The sequence below is a fragment of the Drosophila ananassae genome, chromosome 2L, assembly GCF_017639315.1.
Source record: "Drosophila ananassae strain 14024-0371.13 chromosome 2L, ASM1763931v2, whole genome shotgun sequence".
In the NCBI taxonomy this organism is placed as follows: domain Eukaryota; kingdom Metazoa; phylum Arthropoda; class Insecta; order Diptera; family Drosophilidae; genus Drosophila; species Drosophila ananassae.
This window is the reverse complement of record NC_057927.1, coordinates 15,702,932-15,722,811: the sequence shown is the minus strand read 5'-3', so window position 1 is coordinate 15,722,811 and position 19,880 is coordinate 15,702,932. Positions and strand designations below refer to the sequence as shown.

The 19,880-nt window shown below is 43.6% G+C and overlaps 5 protein-coding genes and 2 non-coding genes across 10 annotated transcripts; 3 read left to right on the top strand and 4 right to left on the bottom strand.

The window, feature by feature from the left end:
• Positions 1-150: 150 nt before the first annotated feature.
• LOC6499312 (protein CLEC16A homolog) lies at positions 151-4,554 on the top strand. Of its 2 annotated transcripts, XM_014910521.3 has the most exons (12): positions 151-616; positions 677-816; positions 877-1,025; positions 1,085-1,227; positions 1,294-1,380; positions 1,440-2,230; positions 2,375-2,377; positions 2,460-2,576; positions 2,638-3,099; positions 3,166-3,751; positions 3,812-4,018; positions 4,076-4,554. In XM_014910521.3, exons 1-12 carry the CDS (start codon positions 411-413, stop codon positions 4,398-4,400), a joined length of 3,216 nt encoding a protein of 1,071 aa, XP_014766007.1. In that variant the 5' UTR covers positions 151-410; the 3' UTR covers positions 4,401-4,554. The 2 variants fall into 2 exon arrangements, with proteins under 2 accessions (XP_014766007.1, XP_001954890.1); XM_001954854.4 differs by lacking the exon at positions 2,375-2,377.
• Positions 4,555-4,687: 133 nt separating this feature from the next.
• On the top strand, positions 4,688-5,244 carry LOC6499313 (28S ribosomal protein S33, mitochondrial). The gene is made up of 2 exons (XM_001954853.4): positions 4,688-4,920; positions 4,984-5,244. The coding sequence occupies exons 1-2, from the start codon at positions 4,801-4,803 to the stop codon at positions 5,203-5,205; spliced, it is 342 nt and encodes a 113-aa protein (XP_001954889.1). The 5' UTR covers positions 4,688-4,800; the 3' UTR covers positions 5,206-5,244.
• On the bottom strand, positions 5,217-6,423 carry LOC6501269 (armadillo repeat-containing protein 7). 2 transcript variants are annotated; one of them, XM_001954852.3, is made up of 4 exons: positions 6,212-6,423; positions 5,988-6,155; positions 5,712-5,930; positions 5,217-5,614 (listed from the first exon to the last, which is right to left on the bottom strand). In XM_001954852.3, the coding sequence occupies exons 1-4, from the start codon at positions 6,318-6,320 to the stop codon at positions 5,232-5,234; spliced, it is 879 nt and encodes a 292-aa protein (XP_001954888.2). In that variant the 5' UTR covers positions 6,321-6,423; the 3' UTR covers positions 5,217-5,231. The 2 variants fall into 2 exon arrangements, with proteins under 2 accessions (XP_001954888.2, XP_014766972.1); XM_014911486.3 differs by having other exon boundaries at positions 5,217-5,930; positions 5,988-6,081; positions 6,142-6,155; positions 6,212-6,422.
• A 2,601-nt stretch (positions 6,424-9,024) lies between these two features.
• On the bottom strand, positions 9,025-10,677 carry LOC6501268 (protein farnesyltransferase subunit beta). The gene is made up of 4 exons (XM_001954851.4): positions 10,596-10,677; positions 10,420-10,533; positions 9,429-10,357; positions 9,025-9,374 (listed from the first exon to the last, which is right to left on the bottom strand). Exons 2-4 carry the CDS (start codon positions 10,519-10,521, stop codon positions 9,158-9,160), a joined length of 1,248 nt encoding a protein of 415 aa, XP_001954887.1. The 5' UTR covers positions 10,522-10,533; positions 10,596-10,677; the 3' UTR covers positions 9,025-9,157.
• Positions 10,678-11,032: 355 nt separating this feature from the next.
• On the bottom strand, positions 11,033-13,084 carry LOC6501267. Of its 2 annotated transcripts, none has more exons than XM_001954850.4 (5): positions 12,924-13,084; positions 12,673-12,866; positions 12,196-12,615; positions 11,386-11,787; positions 11,033-11,324 (listed from the first exon to the last, which is right to left on the bottom strand). In XM_001954850.4, exons 1-5 carry the CDS (start codon positions 13,048-13,050, stop codon positions 11,127-11,129), a joined length of 1,341 nt encoding a protein of 446 aa, XP_001954886.1. In that variant the 5' UTR covers positions 13,051-13,084; the 3' UTR covers positions 11,033-11,126. The 2 variants fall into 2 exon arrangements, with proteins under 2 accessions (XP_001954886.1, XP_014766971.1); XM_014911485.3 differs by having other exon boundaries at positions 11,033-11,300.
• On the bottom strand, positions 11,901-11,974 carry Trnat-agu. Its single transcript has one exon. It is a non-coding gene; the product is annotated as a tRNA-Thr (tRNA).
• A 5,379-nt stretch (positions 13,085-18,463) lies between the features above and the next one.
• Trnat-agu lies at positions 18,464-18,537 on the top strand. The gene has a single exon. It is a non-coding gene; the product is annotated as a tRNA-Thr (tRNA).
• The last annotated feature ends 1,343 nt before the right edge of the window (positions 18,538-19,880 follow it).

The window sequence follows — 19,880 nt, the reverse complement described above, 5'->3', positions numbered from 1 at the left end:
TTTGTACCATGTTTTTTGTAGTTATTGAAAATATGAGTTATGTTTTTTTAATTTATTTGTTTTAGTTTCAAAAAAGCTTGTAGATCTTTGTTTTTAAACAAAGGATTTTTCAAAACCGATGTCGATTTACAACACTGTCCGATAACGATAATATTAATGAATCAACAGCTGACTGTGACACTTGTATTCTCGCGAAGAAGAAGTGTGTTTGTATTGTTGAAAAAAAGAATCGCAATTCGCCAATTATAAAATTCGAAACATACAATCACAAGCAACTGGGATATCTGATTTACGGCTTAGTGTTTGGCGTGTGTGGTAGCAGTGGTGCGTTTCACAATCCGCAACTTCACACCCTGATATGAGAGCATCCAGGTGGACAGGGGCGAGTTGATTATAATCCAGTTGCCAACATGTTCCGCAGCCGTAGCTGGTTTGGCGGACCTTGGGGCGGGCGGCCAAAAAACCGCTTGTCCCTTGACCACCTTAAGTACCTGTACAGTATTTTGGAGAAGAACACCACCGTATCGGAGAACAATCGCGGATTGCTGGTTGAATCTCTGCGGTGCATTGCTGAAATCCTCATCTGGGGTGACCAGCACGACTCTCTGGTATTCGAGTAGGTGTCCACATATCTGCGACAACATTCTTTGCTATATGTTTCTTATCTTTTTGGCAGTTTCTTTCTGGAGAAGAACATGCTATCCTACTTTCTGCACATCATGCGTCAGAAGAGCGGAGGCTCCAGCTTCGTGTGTGTGCAGTTGCTGCAGACCCTCAACATTCTGTTCGAGAATATCCGGAATGAGACGTCCCTGTGTATGTTTCCGTAATAATTAACTGCAATATATTTAATAACAAGAAACTTAACTCTTTTAGATTATCTGCTGAGCAATAACCATGTTAACTCTATTATGGTGCACAAGTTCGATTTTTCCGATGAGGATGTGATGGGCTACTATATCCTCTTCCTAAAGACGCTGAGTTTGAAGCTGAACACCCACACCATTCATTTCTTCTATAATGAGGTAGAGATGAAAGAAGCAATGCAAGCTCGTTCATTTTTATATATTTTTACTCTTTCTAGCACACAAACGACTTTCCCCTGTACACGGAAGCCATTAAGTTCTTTAATCACCCAGAGTCCATGGTGAGGATTGCTGTTCGAACGATTTCCTTGAACGTCTACAAGGTGCAGAACTCCAGCATGTTGCGGTTTATTAGGGACAAGTAAGAAGCTTTCTATTACTATAAAATTATTATAATAACGTTCTTTATAATTTTGTTTTTCACTAGAACGGCAGCTCCTTATTTTAGTAATTTGGTTTGGTTCATTGGTAAGCACATTCTTGAGCTGGATACATGTGTTCGCACGGACATCGAGTAAGATTTATCCTTATGAATATTCGGTTATCCTTCCTAATTTTATCATCCCATCACAGCCATCAGTCGAACCAGAAGCTATCCAATCTAGTGGCAGAGCACCTGGACCATTTGCACTACCTAAGTGACATCCTGCTGCTGGACATTAAAGATCTGAACGCAGTGCTCACGGAACACCTGCTACACAAGCTGTTTGTGCCCTTGTACATATTTTCCTTAACGCCAGCTCCTCCGCCGCCCTCCCTGGCAGTAGTCACCCAGAACCTAGCCGCCGTCCTCAACCGTAACGTCGACATCGACATCCAGGAGATACAGCATCCGCGCGTTAGCTCTATCGTAGCTCTGTACCTGCTTTCTCTGGTATTTTTGGTTGTATCTCACGCACCGTTGGTTCATGCTCTGGCATGGGTGATCCTTAACGGCGATCATAGTGTGTTCAAGGAAGGCGCTGCCGAGATCTTAAACTCATACGTGGAGCGCCGAGAGGCTGTGGTACCCGGTTTTGGGGAACCCGTTGAAAGTCTTGAGCAGGCCCTGGACACAGTTACGGGTCAGGGAAGTACCTCCAGCTATGCTTTAAGCGAAGACAGTGGCGTTGAGTCATCTTCTCCGGTAGCCACAGAAGCCGAGTCTCAAGCGGAAGCCGTGGAATCGGGGGATACAAAACTACGCAACATAACAGATGAGGAGAAGCAGAGGTTGCAGCAGTCTACCTCTTCCGCGAAGGCGGACTTTGGTGAGCTGGCCAAGCCGTTTTTGGATACAGTTCTACATGCCTTGGATTGTACGGAGAATGACTATCTAGCTCTGCTATCGCTGTGCCTCATCTACGCCATGTCGCACAACAGAGGTAGGTTCATTAAAAACTGCACTAACTTATTGTTACTGTCTATGGGCTAATGCTACATAATTTTTCACCACTCTGATTACACCAATCATGCTCTATTAACTGCTTTCTATGTCACATTCTGGCACCTCTCCCCGCCATGTCTAGATGGTACGTAACTTGTCCATTCTTCATACTAATTCAGAATTGTTTAATGAATGAAGCGAATAGTAACAACATATTCTCCATGCAGGTATTAAGAATGAGTGGTTTGAGCAAGTTCTGGCAAAGTCTACAAGAGGTTCATTTAGCTACAAGACAGCCCTGATAGAGCAGTTGCTTAACATCATCACCCAGTCCAGTCAGCCATGTAAGTCCCCGTGTCGAATCATTTTGATTTGTGCTGGAAATATATTGCTTTCATATTGCAGCCTGCCGCATTCGTCTGATAACTGTTGAGATCGCCTTGGAACTGCTGGTTACTTTCACCAGACCCAGTTCCGATGAGGCCCGTTGCATCACCCCCTCGCAACAGGATCTTCTCTTCAGCGCCCGAAATCAGTCGATGGTGGTGCTGCGAAACTTCTACAAGTCGGAAGATATCTTTCTTGACCTTTTTGAGGATGAATACAATGAGATGCGCAAAGCTCAGTTGAATGTCGAGTTCTTGTGTATGGATTCTGCAATCCTATTGCCGCCCACAGGAACACCTCTAACGGGTATCGGTTTTACACGTCGATTACCCTGCGGGGAGGTGGAGAAGGCAAGGCGGGCCATCCGCGTATATTTTCTGCTACGCCGTACGTGCCAAAAGTTTCTCAACGAGAAGGAGTGCCTGCTGCCTCTGACGAATGCCGTAAATCTCGTTCAAGTGGAGAATGTACTAGATTTAAGTAAGTACGCTTGTTAAAGTGTTCCTTGAATGGTTAATCAAAAATCTTTTGAATGGTTATTTCCAGACAACAGCGACCTAATCGCGTGTACCGTGGTTGCCAAAGACAGCACCAAACAGCGGCGATTCCTCGTCATTGACGCTCTCCAACTGATCCTCGTTGAACCAGATGCCAAGCTGCTCGGCTGGGGGGTAGCCAAGTTCGTGGGCTTCCTGCAGGACGTGGAGGTGCAAGGTGATAAGGACGATTCCCGGTGTCTCCACATCACTGTCCACCGGGGCGGAGTTACCCATAACCGCACTCCGCTACTGTCTGCCAAGTTCCTGTTCGACGACCACATCCGCTGCATGGCCGCCAAGCAACGCCTGACAAAGGGTCGCAGCAAAGCGCGCCAGAAAAAGATGTACCAGATCGCGCAGCTCATCGAGATCCCGGGACAGATGGACTCGCCCGTATTTGCTGTGGGCGGGACCATGGCGATCCCTTCTGGAAGTGGCAGCGCCAATAGCAGTGGAAGCAGTTCCCGCAGTGGCCACCACCGACCAATGTTTTCAACGGCGAACCGCGTTCCAGGATTCGCTGCAGTTCTAAGAGGAGGCAATAGCGCCGGTGTTAGCCGAACCCAAATGGCCCAAAACCGCTCAATCGAGGGGTAATTAAAAAGTTTTTACCTTTTGGATCTTTGTTTTAATTATTGTTTTATTGTCTTTAGCATACGAAACGAAAGCGCGGGTCGCTCCAGGCGACGCAGTCCCACCTCGACAATGGGCTCGAATCTGAGGGCGGATCACTCCGACCGGGAGAGGTCTCCTAGTGTAAGTTTGTGCAGCCAAACTTCTTCGCAGTCGCGGGAAAACTCTCAACCTAGAAGTGCCGGGAACCGATCCCGTGACAACAGCCCCAGGATGCCCAGACCGCGGTAATAGGTAGCATTTATATTGAAGAGTTAAATATACTTAATTAATTTTCTATTCAGTTCAGAGGAAATCCCCCTGGAGGACTTCCAGCACTCTCGCACTAATAGTCCGCACTCACGCGGTAACCATTCGCCTGCCTCCCGCTCCCACACGCCCAGTCGTATGCACCTTTACGATCAGATTTCTGTGCACAGCGGGTCCCCTCGAGAAGCAACTAACCTGGTCGGCACGAATGCGCTACTAAGTCAGCTGAACGGTGTGCCAATGGGTCGGGAGGTGATAGCAGTTCAGAGCTCTGAAGAGACCTCCTTTATTGGAAACGATGGAAATGACTCTGCAGGTTGCTCTGAGGCCAGGCGCCGGGGAATTATAGAAACGGTCTAGATTAGCTTAAAAATTCTAGTGTTAAAACTCAAAAACTTTATGCTTAGACTGTTGCTAAAACTTTGTTATTCCAATTAACTTATCCGGTGGTATACTCTATTTGCTTTTCATTTTAAATAAAAGTTGTTTTGACGAATTTTAATTTAAACAAAAATGTGTAGTTTTTCTGGTAGGCTAATGCAAAGAGTGTAGAAAATTGGGTCTTTATGGTTTATGGGTAAATGAGTGACTTTTCAAATATTTTAAATTTGGCGCCATATATTAGTTATGGGAATTCCTACCGATAACTCCGATTCGATATCCGATTTCCGATTCGTGACATAACCACCAAATGGCTAAAAACAAAAACAGTCGTATTGAATGAAAATTTAGATTTATTTACAATTTAAAGCGACCAAACATGTCGCAAAAATACACCGATTTAATCAAACTTGGCACCCAGTATGCGCGGCGAATGAACTATCTCTCAAATCGCATTTTTGGAGAAGTTGCACGCACCACTAATGAGAAGTCCATGAAGGTTTGTCTATCCACTATTATTTTAAATGCTTTTTCAATCCTAGAATATACTTTTGATTTCCAGGTCGTTCGCATGTTCGCTGAGGAGCCCATTCACAAGCGCGACTATGTTGTCAACTGGTACCCCCGGCACGTGGAAACGCATCTGTTGATGAAGAACCTTCGCGATTACGGATTGTTCAGAGATGAGCACCAGGATTTCAAGGAGGAAATGAAGCGGTTGCGCAAGCTGCGTGGCAAGGCGCCTCCCAAAAAGGGAGAGGGCAAACGGGCCTCTAAGAAATAATGTACAAAATATACTATGTAAATATTTTATTCTGTGAAATCTGTTTTTTGGTGGCGAGTCAGTAGCTTGGCGTTTCCGGCAAAAACAACCTCTTCGTTCTGCCGGCAGTCATATTCCACTGTGGATATCTTCCGCGATTTCATTAGTCGGACCGTCACCACGGTGTCCGTCTCGATGCGGCAAGGTTTAAGGAACCGAAAGTTCTGTTCTAACACCACGGTTCCTGGTCCCGGTAACTTTGTTCCAATTATACCGGCCACTACAGCGTTTAGAAGGGCACCGTGTACTCGCCTCTCCTCCACTGGAGTGTCTTGGCTGTGTATATGGTTGTAGTCTCCCGTGAACCGGGCGAATTGTTCTAGGTCTTGTTGCGTAAATCTCTTAGTCAGTTGTACCTGCTGCAGCCCGGCTGGTGCTTGGCTGCTCCAGCGCCGGCAGAGCTGTCGGAGCATTCTGCAGCTCTATAATCTCAGATCGACTAGCGAAATCAACCAGCAACAATTGACAGAGCTGAACAATGCGAAGATCGTCAGATTTTTGCCGCCACTCTTGGACAGTTTTGAGCACAGCCGGAACGAGAAGCAATTCACGGTCCAAATCTTCGGACTCCAGCAGCTGATAAAAGAGCGTAAGGCTGTGGAGCACAATTTCCGGGTGGTCCGTGCGCACAAACAAGTCGGTAATGAGCTTGAGATGTTCCCTGATGAACTTAACCGCTGATTTCTCTGGAAAGTGAACAACTTTTTTAAATAAGAACTCAACTAATGACTGATAATTCTTACCCAAACAAATATTACACAAGGCTGCGATTCCATGCAGTTTCAGATGGGGATTTGCTGATTCTAGAGATGCCGTGAACACATCGAGGGCTTCCGCCTGAAGTAGATAAGGCCAGTTAATCGGGTCATAAGCAAAGTTTGCCAAATTGGCGGTGACCTGTTCCTGGGCCTCTAAAAATTTCAACAATTAGGTGGACATCATAACAGCAACAGGTTGCTAAGCTTGCCAACGTTGGTGGTCGTGTAGTACTCATCCACTAAGTGAGCAATGTACTCCGGTCTCTCTATTCCCTGCGCAGGTGTCCTCCGCCTTAAACTCTGATGGCTGGAAAACATTAGACGGAGCAAGCCTTTAATTTTAAAGGAAATTCCTAAAAATTGGGGAAAAGTTGTGACATTCACAACGAGAAACAGTCACACCAAAAAATCGGCGTCCACAAACTACTATAAAAATACCAAAATAAAAACAAACTTAATTTACAATGGCTTAAAAATATAATAATCTGTACATTCTTCTGCCTAAAAATCTCGAATCGAATGAAAATTGTCAAAGATATGGCCTTCGCTGGGGGTCATATTGTCCTTCCATGCAGTTTTCAAGATTTTGCAGGGGACCCCCCCATAAAATTTAACAAAAAATCTAAAAAAATGACGTCCCCAGATTTTAACGCAGATTGTAGGAGAATCGATCCACAAATCGTTTAAGGTATTCCGCTCGAGAATCGGATGAAAATTGTCAAAGATATGGCTTTCGATTGGGGTCATATTGTCCTTCCATGCAGTTTTCAAGATTTTGCAGGGGACCCCCCATAAAATTTAACAAAAAATCTAAAAAAAATTACGTCCCCAGATTTTAATGCAGATTGATGGAGAATCGATCCACAAATCGTTTAAGGTATTCCGCTCGAGAATCGGATGAAAATTGTCAAAGATATAGCCTTCGCCGGGGGTCATATTGTCCTTCCATGCAGTTTTCAAGATTTTGCAGGGGACCCCCCATAAAATTTAACAAAAAATCTAAAAAAAATTACGTCCCCAGATTGTAATGCAAATTGATGGAGAATCGATCCACAAATCGTTTAAGGTATTCCGCTCGAGAATCGGATGAAAATTGTCAAAGATATAGCCTTCGCCGGGGGTCATATTGTCCTTCCATGCAGTTTTCAAGATTTTGCAGGGGACCCCCCATAAAATTTAACAAAAAATCTAAAAAAAATTACGTCCCCAGATTTTGATGCAGATTGATGGAGAATCGATCTACAAATCGTTTAAGGTATTCCGCTCGAGAATCGGATGAAAATTGTCAAAGATATGGCTTTCGATTGGGGTCATATTGTCCTTCCATGCAGATTTCAAGATTTTGCAGGGGACCCCCCATAAAATTTAACAAAAAATGTAAAAAAAATTACGTCCCCAGATTTTAATGCAGATTAATGGAGAATCGATCCACAAATCGTTTAAGGTATTCCGCTCGAGAATCGGATGAAAATTGTCAAAGATATAGCCTTCGCCGGGGGTCATATTGTCCTTCCATGCAGTTTTCAAGATTTTGCAGGGGACCCCCCATAAAATTTAACAAAAAATCTAAAAAAAACAAGAAAGGAAAGCTAACTTCGAGCGGAGCCGAAGTTTATATACCCTTGCAGTTCAGTCGCAGTCCGCTAGGTGGCGCCACGCATCTTATATTATTAGATATGTAGCGGATCGTATATAGTTGGCCGATCCTTATGAAATTTGGCATATCGATTTATTTTGCCAAAAGAGTAATCTGTACCAAATCCCATCTTTCTAACTTAAAAAACATCAAAGTTATGCCAATTTCGATCGTTCTATGACAGCTATAGGATATAGTCGGCCGATCCTTATGAAATTTTGCACACAAGATTTTTTGGTCAAATATAACATGTGTGGAAAGTCCCAACCCTCTAACTTAAAAAACACCAAAGTTATGGCATTTCCGATCAATCAGTTATATGGCAGCTATAGGATATAGTCGACCGATCCCGGCCGTTCCGACTTATATACTGCCTGCAAAGGAAAGAAGGGTGTGTGCAAAGTTTCAACTCGATAGCTTTAAAACTGAGAGACTAGTTTGCGTAGAAACGGACAGACGGACAGACGGACATGCTCATATCGACTCAGGAGGTGATCCTGATCAAGAATATATATACTTTATAGGGTCGGAGATGTCTCCTTCACTGCGTTGCACACTTTTGACCAAAATTATAATACCCTCTGCAAGGGTATAATTACGTCCCCAGATTTTGATGCAGATTGATGGAGAATCGATCTACAAATCGTTTAAGGTATTCCGCTCGAGAATCGGATGAAAATTGTCAAAGATATGGCTTTCGATTGGGGTCATATTGTCCTTCCATGCAGATTTCAAGATTTTGCAGGGGACCCCCCATAAAATTTAACAAAAAATGTAAAAAAAATTACGTCCCCAGATTTTAATGCAGATTAATGGAGAATCGATCCACAAATCGTTTAAGGTATTCCGCTCGAGAATCGGATGAAAATTGTCAAAGATATAGCTTCGCCGGGGGTCATATTGTCCTTCCATGCAGTTTTCAAGATTTTGCAGGGGACCCCCATAAAATTTAACAAAAAATCTAAAAAAAACAAGAAAGGAAAGCTAACTTCGAGCGGAGCCGAAGTTTATGTACCCTTGCAGTTCAGTCGCAGTCCGCTAGGTGGCGCCACGCATCTTATATTATTAGATATGTAGCGGATCGTATATAGTTGGTCGATCCTTATGAAATTTGGCATATCGATTTATTTTGCCAAAAGAGTAATCTGTACCAAATCCCATCTTTCTAACTTAAAAAACATCAAAGTTATGCCAATTTCGATCAAAAAATCTAAAAAAAATTACGTCCCCAGATTTTGATGCAGATTGATGGAGAATCGATATACAAATCGTTTAAAGTATTTCGCTCGAGAATCGGATGAAAATTGTCAAAGATATGGCCTTTGCTGGGGGTCATATTGTCCTTCCATCCTGGGAACCTTAAAATGGTTTTCCAAATCCAATGTATAAATAAGCGCAGTTCAAAATAGTTTATTATGAAAAATTTGGTTCAAAAAATGTTAAGTGGAATCAACTGTTCCCGTAGAAAGATCTTATCTTCCTTATTAACCATAATTGCTATCCCACAAATCCTCTCCGTTCAGGTACTGTCGCTACCGGCGAACTCCATGTCGTTGCATTTGTCGAAGTGACTTCGTGCTGCTGCCACGGCCTTCGGTGGGATGTTAAACAGCGGGTGGGTGGGCAGAAGCTCATTGATGGTATCCCCGAGGACTTGAGGGCAACTGGCGGATTCCGAGTGCTGGGCAATGGACACTCCACTTAGGGTATAGCACGTATGGTACAGATCTTGTGGTCTAAAAAAAAAATAATTTTATTTAAAAAGAAACAAACTAATTAGAAGAACTTACTTTCCTGGCTTGTCGATAAGCCCACCGTTCTGTTTCTGGCAGCAAAGTAGGATGTATTCTTGCAGAGCCTCTACATCAAACAAAGTGTGATCCATCTCTTTGTCGTCTGCGGAGAGCGTGGCCTGTGTTATAGGTATAGTTGCTCCAACCCAAAAGGAATAGCAGCCATCCACCAGCTTATTTGTTCGTCCCTGGAAACCACCTTCATACCGCATCTGCCGTCGCAGTGTCCACTTAAGCAGAGCCTGCTTGTCGCACTTGTCAGCTTCGTTAAGGAGAGCAAGGCCGGCAATGCCGCAGAAGGTGTAGCCCCCGTGAGCCTCCAAGTCGGGGGCGCCTCCGAATCCACCCTCATACGTTTGGCATCCCGCTATCCAGTCGCCGGTACCAGCAAATAGCTTTCTGAGCACAGGATCCGGCAGATTGAGTAGTTTGGCGCACGAAATAGCGCAGTATGCACCTCGCACATCCGTTTCTCCATCTACGTGCAGGCGAAAGGATCCGTCCGCTTCTCGCACGCTGAAAAGGAATTGCACCAGCGTTGGTCTGTCAATGACACGGTAGGCCTGCTCGGTTCCGATGATGCACAGACTGTTGACCGCTGCGTATGTGGGTGCCAGATGGGCATACTGGCCAGGACCGCCGCCAAAACCTCCCGTCGGAGAACGGCACTTGCTGAGAAACTGCACCACCTGATCTTGGGTTTTGTCATCAAAGTTAAAGCTCAGCAATTGAGCCGCGTGCAGGATCCAGTAGATGCACCAAGGACGGCTACTGTCCAGGCACTCGTAGTTTGAGGGCAACCGGCGCAGCATCGTGTCCAGGTAGTGCTGGTGCTCCAAACGGAAGAACTGGGAAAGGCGCGGGTGGGTAAACAGCAGGGATTCGAACCGGTCGAAGCATTTCTCTACCGAGCTCTCTGTCTTTTGCTGAAAACAATAAAGGCTCTTATCTGTAACCGTCCCACAGCAATACTGGAGGGATTACTCACCTGCTCGCGGGAGGTTGCTGTGGACACCTTCTCGTCGTCGTGTTTGCAGCTCCTCAGGCCCTGAAAGTCCCGGAATAATAGCAGCTCTTCCTCCGGCTTCATGATTTTTTGAAACTAAAATGAAATGCAGAAATGTAACAGGGTTTTTGAAATAATATTATGTTTTTGATATTTGCCTTAAGATTCTTAAGTTAAGAATAAACAAAAAGCGGGTTATCGATACTTTCTTGTGTTGCCACATCTTTGGACTTTATTTTATTCCCTAACTTTGTCGTTGCCAGAATTCCCATTCCCGTTGGACAATTTTTTTAAGTTCACCCGACCCAGAATTCAATTTTATTTTCGATTTACCTTTCTGTTTCTTGTTTTCTCGAATTTATCAAAGTTTTTTATTTCTCAGTATGACCATAAAAAATTCCATACCCAAACTTCAACTTCAAAACCTTTATTAATACGTTACCTTTTTGAGTGTAAGATGAACTCAAGTTAAACTGTTGATTTATTTAAAATTTAAAATTCTTGTAAGAACAAATTTAAACATCATTTAAGTCTATGGAATGTTGATCAATGATCAGGAAATGCAACTATCTTTGAATAATAAAACTAGATTGTATAAAGAAAAACTGATTTATTTGGGGAGTTTTGCTTTTAAGGACTTGAATGAAGCTTAATACCAGTTTTTTTAAATTTCGCATAATTGCGCTCTTTTAACGCTTGGACATTAGGCTTTCGGTTGTAACAACATCTAAGGAACTGCTGTGGGAAGCCACGTCTGCCACATAGGTCCCAATCGAATCCTCGGACTTCCACGTGGAGTAGATCTCAATGAATCCATAGACGGCAAGACACACCAAAAAATAGGCCAGGAGAGTCATGCCAATCTGAAACAGAATTAACAGTGAGATCTGCAATATCGACAAATATCAATTTATGTATATTGGTCGGCCAGCCATATCAAAAACTTACAATAGCGAGTCCTCTAAAGAACAGCTTCAGACAATCCTTGTAGTCCAGTTTGGCTAGCCAGTTCATGAGAGGCTCAGCCCCCGAACGCACATGCTTGGAGCTGGGGCCATCTGCAGCAATGCGCCCCCGAAAGTCACTCAAAGTATCGGCTCTGATGGGTAAGAACCAGTCGTAATACAACTGGGTCAGAAGCGGCACCTCAAAAGGTGACTTTTTCTGTATTTTCTTATCGCCTGAAGATTCTTTTATGTGCTGGAAGCACTCGATAAAGTCGGCCAGCGTGAGATATTTTGTATTTTGAATGGACTTATCGCAATCTTCCGGACTAAGAGCTAAAGCTTTCGGAGTGGCAGTCGGGGGCTTCTCCTTTTCTACGAATGTTTTAGATTTTTCTTGTGGTTCCTAATCCAAAGAGAAGAATAATTTTCATTTATATAAATTTAAAAGTAAAGTTTATTTAAAATAAGATTAGGTAAAATAAAAAAAAAGTAAATGGAGCGTTACAATTGCTCCATAGGCCCCGGCGAGATTCGAACTCACGATCTCCTGTTTACTAGACAGGCGCTTTAACCAACTAAGCCACGGCGCCATGCAGACTGCTAGGGTTATTTTTCGTACTAAAGCACACTGCTTGCGTGAAAGTAAAGCAGTCGTACGGAAATAACAGTAGGTGGCGCTTTCTTGTTTGCTGAAACTACCAAAAGATGGCGTCATGGATACTTTCCAGTTTTTGAAATAATTTTCAAGACAAATAAATACAATTTGTTGTATACCTTAAGTGAAAATATTTTAGGGTTTCTCTATAATTACTTTTGGAGGTCCACGCAGTTCCAAAAAATTTATATCAAAGTCCCCTTGTTTGATCTGCTCGACCTCATCCTCCGACAGGAAACCCCCAAAATCAACTCCTTCGTTGGCAAAAGGATCGTAGTACTTCCCGTCCCCATAACAGGGTGGCACCACTTCGCATTGACCCGTGTCCTGGTTGAAGAAGCTCCGTTGCCCAAAATAGCGCTCCTCGCAGTTCAGAGGCGTACAATTGCGCAGGTAGTCCTTGTCCCAGTTATGGCAGTTGACAAAGTCCTTGCGCTTGCACAGGGTTTGTTTCTTCGGATCCAGGACCTCAAACCGAGTGTCAAAGTGAATTATTTGTCTCGAGGTGGAGACTGCATTTTGCGCATTTGTGGTGATTATTGTGATGGGGCAACTGCCCACTCGGTTGTACAGGGACTACAGGTTGATAGTTAATTTATAATTTATCATAGAGCCCATAGTTTATCAACTCACCACTGTTGGCCAGACCAAGGAGACAGTCTCACTCTTCCCTGGTTCTAGTGTTCCAAAATCCGCACCATAAACCCGACCTACCGATGAGACCAATTCTCCTCGAGTGGTGTTCACAGTGCATTCTCCGTCCGAGGCGATTACAAAGTCCACTGTTTCCCTTTTCATACCCTTTATTCGATTGATGACGGTCAGATCTGGAAAATTAAGCCTCTAGGATAGGTATGGGGGTGCCAGTTTGGAGGGGAGCTCACCAAAGATCAGGCCAATGTCCTTCTCCCGAGGCACACGCACTATTACCTTGGTGATGCACAAAGTGGCCAAGGTGCTCTGTCTCTGGATTAATGTAGTAGCGAAGTAAACTAACAGATATCTATACATTTTTTGACTGAATATGCTTGTTTGCTTAAAATATTTCATTTTAATGTTTTTCCTTCGATTAGTAATTCACTTGGGGAATTGTTTTTTCAGGAAATGAAATTCCTACAAACCCTTAAGTTGCTCGTGATGATGGGGATCCCTAATGGCTTGTTGTTTAATTAAGTGTAATTTTAGTGGCTTGCAAGTTGCAACCCCTAGGACGGGTCCTTGACCAAATTGAGCTTATCGTTCCGAGCACGTATCCATGGCCAAGTTTTCTGCATCCATTGCAATTTATGTTTTAATCATCAAATGCGACCCAATTAATCAACGTTGCCGGCCTTAATTTATGCGGCGGAACAGTGTTTTGAAGTAACCCGGCGCGACATGCCACGACAGGTGACATTTCGCCAGGGGAACGATGGGGTTTAGTGGGGAAGAGGCGAGTGCAATGCATATTCATAGCCATTGAGCCAAGCTGGGCCTTAATTTATGCCAAAACTCAAAACTAATTTGACAGGAAATAATTAATTTGGCATCGAAAGACCCAAAAATAAAAGTGCTGCCAGCCAGTGCCAATTAAAATTATTTCGCTTTCATTACCCAATGGTGTATCCGTAATAAAAGTCTTACCAAAAAGCCCAAAAAAAAAAACCAAAAACCAAAATACCAACCTCACAGCACATCCAAACCCAGAGACAAAGACAACGAAATAAAAGGCAAAAACTAAGCAAAAAAAAGTTTAAATAATGAAATCACTTCGCACCATCTCGAAATTGCTCATTAACATTTTGTGTTTGCGATATCAACTTGTGAAAATCGCAGGGCCCAGCAGACTCTGCACCGAATGGTGTCCGGACTCCAGACCAGACCAGGCCAGGCCAGGCCAGGCTATACCATACCATACCAGACCAGACCAGGCCCAGATGCAGACCCAGACTCCGAGGCAGCAACTGCTACTTGGCTTTTATTTATTATGCCATGTTGTTGCTGGTGTCGCTTGATGTTGTCGTTGTTGGGGCGTTTCTGTTGCTGTTGCTGACTCTTATTAGTTGGGTCAGTTCGTCTTACGATTTTTTTTTTTTTTTGTTTTCGATGAAGGCGGAGGAGGTGTGAAATCTGTTTTGGTCTCCCTCCGATGGGTCCCCCAATCCCTTACAGGTTTCGTCTTCGGGTCGTGATTTGTCTGCGAAAGACAAAAACAACTTCTCGGACTTTGGCAATTTTTCTAAAGGTCGTTTGCTTTACCTTTACATTTGCCTTTGCTCAATGAAATTGGCTCAGCTTCTGTAGAGACACTGGGAAAAAAGAAACTAGTATTGCTGCTGAAGGCAAGATAGAAGGCAAGTCGTACAAAGTAAGCTTCTCTGACCACCATGGCGTATACTTGTTTTTTTTAAAGAAATACAATAATATTTCTGCTGGTGTATCAGAGACATACCAGCAGCATGAAGCCAGTCAAAGTCACAGCCACAGATAAGACTTCTGCCAGGATGAGTGCCAGGATGGTGTATTCCAGTAGCCATTCGATTTATGTTAAATAAGCTGAACGCAAGCTCTGTTTGTTGTAAAATACCAATTGCCAGGGAACGGAGGAGTAAGAGATTCCTCTGTGATTCACGTTTCTGCTTCATCCGATTTTTGTTTTTATTTTTTTTTTTTTTGCTTCAGTCGTAGTTGCTACTCGCCTGGTGCTGTTGTCGTTGGTGCTGCATCAGATTTCTTAATTTAATTGGCTTTATGCAAGAAATTCTCGCTTTTTCCTGGCTGACTTTATAGACAAACTGTCTGCAGGTCCTGGTCTTTTGCTGCCTGCTGCTCCTGTTGGAATCGTGGGAATCGTACATATATCGAGGCGCGTGCAGACTAGCTGCAGATGCAAAACAGCTTAACCCAATTTTATACCAAAAGCCCCGCATCACAGCACAAAAATCAATAAGGCCTTCGCCGAGGTAACAAAAGAAAATGCAGCACGTAATTGCAAGTTATGAGCAGCAGCCGAACAAGAAACGGCCAACAACGTCTGACCGGGCCAGAATAAAATGAAAATCGTTGAAGTTTTCCATCATCGCGTGCAGCCTGGCAGCGTTTTAAGAACAATTGCAGTGCATTTAAGCATAAATGCAAGCGAAAAGTTTGCCTCACTTGCCTCTCCCTGCGGCACCTGCCTCCCCCTACTTCACCTGCCTCGCCCTGCGACACTTAATCATTGGCGTGAAATGAAGAAAAAGAAATGCCCAAGTTAAGGCCAACTGCGGATTTGGCTCTTCCCTGCTCCCATTCGCCATTCTACATCCCCCATCCCCCATACCCTATACCCCATTCAACATTCCCATTCCATTCCAGGGAGTGTACACTGTACATATATAATTAAGCCATAAATTCTGTTTTTATGATTTTCCACAAAGTTATGAATTTATGGCAGCCTACAAAGCACTCAAACACAGACCAGAGCCACTCACAGCGTTCGGCTCACATACATAAACAATAATTTGCGGCAAAAACGGAAGTGAATTTAAATGCGCGCGCATGCGAAATGGTAGCTCCTTCTGCCACATCCCACTCCCCCCATCTTTTCAGCCAAGAATCCGGCGAGAGAAGACCAATCGCAGTTGCTCCGGCCATGTTTGCCCATAAACGTCTACCACTTTGGCCAGACCTCGTAAATTTAACGCTTTTAAGTTTTATTTCTTTCAGTTTTTTCAACTGCAGCTCTGTTTTTTGTTTTCGTTGATGGATCGTCCATGGTCGCTGGGAGAGAGGGGTCTAATAAAATTTAAATATTTATTGTACTCCATATTTTGTTTCATGCAAATTTTGGGTCCAAAACCTACAATTTATGAAGAGCAGCAGCTCCCTGCCACAGCAGAGGGTGTCGTCCTCCATTTCAGCTACGAAATGTTCACCGCATTGGCGGCATTTATTGCATGAAATTGCGACCTGCAGGTCGACTCTCAAAGGAGGGGAACTCCTTACTCCTTACTAGGTTAATTAGCATAATCGCTTTTGAAATTGCAACCCGAAACTTGTGGCCATCTCCTCCGGGTCTTGGCCCGAGCGAAGTAACTGGCGCGTATCTTGACGTTGCTAATCGCACTTGCCGCTCCCCTTCTCCTTTCAGATCCTCGCTAGTTGTCAAGATCCCGCGAAAACGTCTGGCAAAAAATTAATACAATAATTACGGCAATTACGTAAAATGTTCATGAGTGCTCGTGTCATGGCTGCTTCCTAATGCGAAAATAATGTAATTAATTTTGGGCCATTCACTGGAGCACTCTCTGGTGGGAGAGTATAGAGCCAGAGCCCTATGAACCCATGTCGAACCCAAAACTATGATTACCCTAAACGGGAAGACCTTTTAAAGTTAGTCTGTACCATTAAGGACTATATAAGAAAATTATATACTTTTTAAACTAGAGTTCTTTTATTAATAAACTCTTTCAAACTATAAATATTGTATAAATAAAATGGTCTAACAAGGAGAGGCCTTCAAGAAAAAAAGAAATTGATAATTCATTTATGATTCATTTAAGATTCCATTATTATTATTAAACTTATTGTTGTATTTTCGTTTTAAAAAGTGCATTCCCTAGTTCCCTTAGTGAGGTGCCTGTAAGAGATCCTTCATAAAAGTATATCTTTGGAAAGGAGCAGGACCCTGCTCAGGGATATTCAACATGACTTGTCACTACCGCGGTGTGTCCTAAATGAGCAGGTGCAATTGGCGCGGCGACAGGGAGACGCGACTCTTGCCTCGGAGTTCTTGTTTTCATAAAATTGCAATATTAATGCGGAAAATCTTTGGGCAGGAGCAGAAGAGTAATCGCAGGCAGGGAGGCAGGCTGTGAGGGGGCATGCAAGGTGTTCAGCAGGCCATCAATTGGGGCACCTCGACGTGCTCCTGGGCTCGTTCCTGCAGTTTTTTTGTGCCTCACCAGCCGCTCCACATGCTTGACATTGATGCAATTTCATTTGCCGGCAGCTGACTGTAACCCTCTCCCTGTGGCCCCTCACATCCGCACTTAGTCGCAGCAATTAAACGAGATTAAATCGAAAAGCCAGCGAAAAGCTGCTCAAAGTGGAATTCCAGGGCAGTGATGCACCGAAAACAATCCGTACTAATTTCAATTTAATCTTGATACATGTTACCTCAACCACTGTTATATTATGACTTAGATACTTTATAGATATTAGGAAAATTTCATTAAACAAGGACCTACTATTTCTCCAAGTGGACACAAAGACGTGGCACTACCTCTGCCATGTCCATGCTCAGCTCGAGCCGCAATTATATTTGAAAATGTAATAAAATATGGATGGAGTTGCAACAAAGCGCAGACGGATTTGCATAAATATTTTTTTGTTGCACAAAGAACTGGCAAACAATTTCATTGTTGCCACTCACTCGGGACGGTTCTGATCCGGAGAGGAGGGATGGGGGCAGTGGAGGGGCATAAATTACCATCATGGCCAGGCAATTGGGCTAAAACAGAGCTTATCTCGGCCGCGAAATTAGCTGATAATATGCAAAACACGCCGCCAAATTGCAGCTTGAGCCAAATTTCAAATTGTTACCCTTCGCAAATAAACACGAGCATGCCGGGGCAGTGGAGCTCCATTCTAAAATCAAATTTATATTTAAGAGCTCCTAGCTAAGCATCTTGGAATGATTTTATTTCCAAGCCAGGAACTTGTAGGCACTGCTCACTGTAATTTCTTCTCATATCCTTGAGCTGTTGAATGGCTAATTCTAAATTCACTCGCCTTTTATTACCTTTTCATTGCATTACCAAGAAATAAATTGGGTTGATGGATTTCTGTACTTATGTGTAAGAGGGTTTGTGCTTAGTACACATTTGTATAAAAGTTCATTTGGTTTCAAGTGTGATAAGAATGATTTAGAGAACTGTTTTAAAATGAGATGTGATGTAAAGCAAGTATTCGATATACACAACTTCTATGAAAAAAACAACTATGGAAAATATGGAAGAGTATATTGTTATTTATAAATTAAATATCTGTTTTTGTTAAAAATAAAGTAATAGAAACAGATAGCTCCAATTAAACCTCAAGAACTTTCATATTCCTAATCTATTCCATCATATCTCAAAGCTACTATACATTTTTTAATATAATGATATAAATATATATGTACTATAGCAGTCTAAGCTAATATATTAAGATTAAATATATTGCCATTGATATGCACAATATGGAACTATAATATATTGGTTGATATTGCGTGCTACCTTATCAATATATGATTAAAAAAATCAATTTTTAAAGTGAAAACATTGACACTGCGGTTTGTTTTGTTATCTTGCTGTTGCTGTGAATTTAGTTTTTCCATTAGCCAGATGAAAATAGATTGGAAAAGTGCCAGTTCTGTTGGCCAATTTCTTAAGAACCCCTCCGAAATGGTCTAAAACAACAGGGCGCCGTGGCTTAGTTGGTTAAAGCGCCTGTCTAGTAAACAGGAGATCGTGAGTTCGAATCTCGCCGGGGCCTACGCTTAGGATTCCTAGTAATAGGATTTAAAAGCGGATTATACATTTTTGTTCTACTATTTTTTATCTGCAGTAGTTTTGACTCATTTAAATGGCTGCAAATTGTCTCATTTAAACATTGAAACGCTTCTGATTTCACAATTGCAGCGTCAATGCCAATTTGCAGCGATGTCAGTTGTGGAATTGAGATTCTAATGAGTTGATTGAAGGCAGCAGATTGTGGAGTGCAGTCTCGCTCTCTCAGGCTATTTGATTAGTGGACCCCATCCGTCCCAGAATCAGCCCCGGCATGGCATAGTGTGGAAACTGAAAACTGGAAACGGCAAACGGCAGCGGCGGCAAATGTCCATCAAATGTCACGATCTGCTGCCTGTGCAGATCAATCGAGCCATCGATCGATCGAACAGATCGCTTTGAGAAGGATAATTACCCAGATCACGCAACTGCAGTGGAGCGGAGCGATTGCAGTTTGAAGTCTACAGTCTTCAGTCTTGTGGCCTGCAGTCTAGGCTAGAACCTAGTCGGGTGACCTTGCAACCGCAATTCCCATCCCGCCCCAGGATTTGGCCAGCTGTTGTTGCACATCCCTGTCACCTAACCCCGGCTCCTGTCAGTGTCAGAGGGCGTTGCCTCATCATCCGTTTGCTTATTCGGGATTAACTTTCCATGTTTCCAGCACATGACTGACCGGATCAGGTGGGTAGGGAATGAGTTTGACCAGGACGAGAGCCCTCGGGGGGCTTAACATGTGCAATTCCTGGATGGGAAGGTACATTGACAGGTTCGGGCCGCAGAAATTATGTTGCCAATGCGTTGAGCCGAGTCTCCTGCCGTTGTCGGCAATTATTTATTATCCTGTGAGTGCCCGCAGCCATTGCCACTCTTGTACTTCCCTTCTGCCCCCGCCTATACTCCATCGCCACCACCGCCGCCGCCTCCTGCCTCTTCTGTTGACCAAATCACTGCCGCCACATTGTCGTCGTCGCCATTTAACTTGGCTTTCAGCTCTGGTTCTGGCTCTGGCTCTGGCTCTGGCTGGGGCTCTGTGTTTTGCTTTTGTTTTTCCCTCCACTTCTGTATTTCATAAATTTTCGTGGTTGATTTTTTCACATTGCCCTTGTTGCTGTTGTTGCTCTGGGCGACGCCTTGTTGTTTTTGTAACCACCGCCTGCTGCGACTCAGATTCCTTGCCACCGCTCCGCCAAATGCATCGGCCAGAGCGAGATGCCAACATGTGGAGAGAAAGAGCCAGCGAGCGGGAGCCAAGAGGTGTCTCCACCCATATTCCAGATTCCAGTGGCCCCAGCCAGCTCACTACCACTTCCACTTCCACTGGACACACTC

Bases quoted from the DNA above. Each gene is read 5' to 3' on its own strand.
- LOC6499312 (XM_014910521.3), top strand. From the start codon at position 411: ATGTTCCGCAGCCGTAGCTGGTTTGGCGGACCTTGGGGCGGGCGGCCA. The intron at 817-876 runs GTATGTTTCCGT...TAACTCTTTTAG, and splicing joins CCGGAATGAGACGTCCCTGT to ATTATCTGCTGAGCAATAAC. The intron at 1,228-1,293 runs GTAAGAAGCTTT...GTTTTTCACTAG, and splicing joins TTGCGGTTTATTAGGGACAA to AACGGCAGCTCCTTATTTTA.
- LOC6499313 (XM_001954853.4), top strand. From the start codon at position 4,801: ATGTCGCAAAAATACACCGATTTAATCAAACTTGGCACCCAGTATGCG. The intron at 4,921-4,983 runs GTTTGTCTATCC...TTTGATTTCCAG, and splicing joins CTAATGAGAAGTCCATGAAG to GTCGTTCGCATGTTCGCTGA.
- LOC6501269 (XM_001954852.3), bottom strand. From the start codon at position 6,320: ATGTTTTCCAGCCATCAGAGTTTAAGGCGGAGGACACCTGCGCAGGGA. The intron at 5,931-5,987 runs GTAAGAATTATC...TTCACTTTCCAG, and splicing joins CTTGTGTAATATTTGTTTGG to AGAAATCAGCGGTTAAGTTC. The intron at 5,615-5,711 runs GTCAATTGTTGC...GCCAAGCACCAG, and splicing joins TCTTCGCATTGTTCAGCTCT to CCGGGCTGCAGCAGGTACAA.
- LOC6501268 (XM_001954851.4), bottom strand. From the start codon at position 10,521: ATGAAGCCGGAGGAAGAGCTGCTATTATTCCGGGACTTTCAGGGCCTG. The intron at 10,358-10,419 runs GTGAGTAATCCC...TATTGTTTTCAG, and splicing joins CAGCAACCTCCCGCGAGCAG to CAAAAGACAGAGAGCTCGGT. The intron at 9,375-9,428 runs GTAAGTTCTTCT...TTTTTTTTTTAG, and splicing joins CTTATCGACAAGCCAGGAAA to ACCACAAGATCTGTACCATA.
- LOC6501267 (XM_001954850.4), bottom strand. From the start codon at position 13,050: ATGTATAGATATCTGTTAGTTTACTTCGCTACTACATTAATCCAGAGA. The intron at 12,616-12,672 runs GTGAGTTGATAA...ATCAACCTGTAG, and splicing joins CCTTGGTCTGGCCAACAGTG to TCCCTGTACAACCGAGTGGG. The intron at 11,325-11,385 runs GTAAGTTTTTGA...TCGATATTGCAG, and splicing joins TCTTTAGAGGACTCGCTATT to ATCTCACTGTTAATTCTGTT.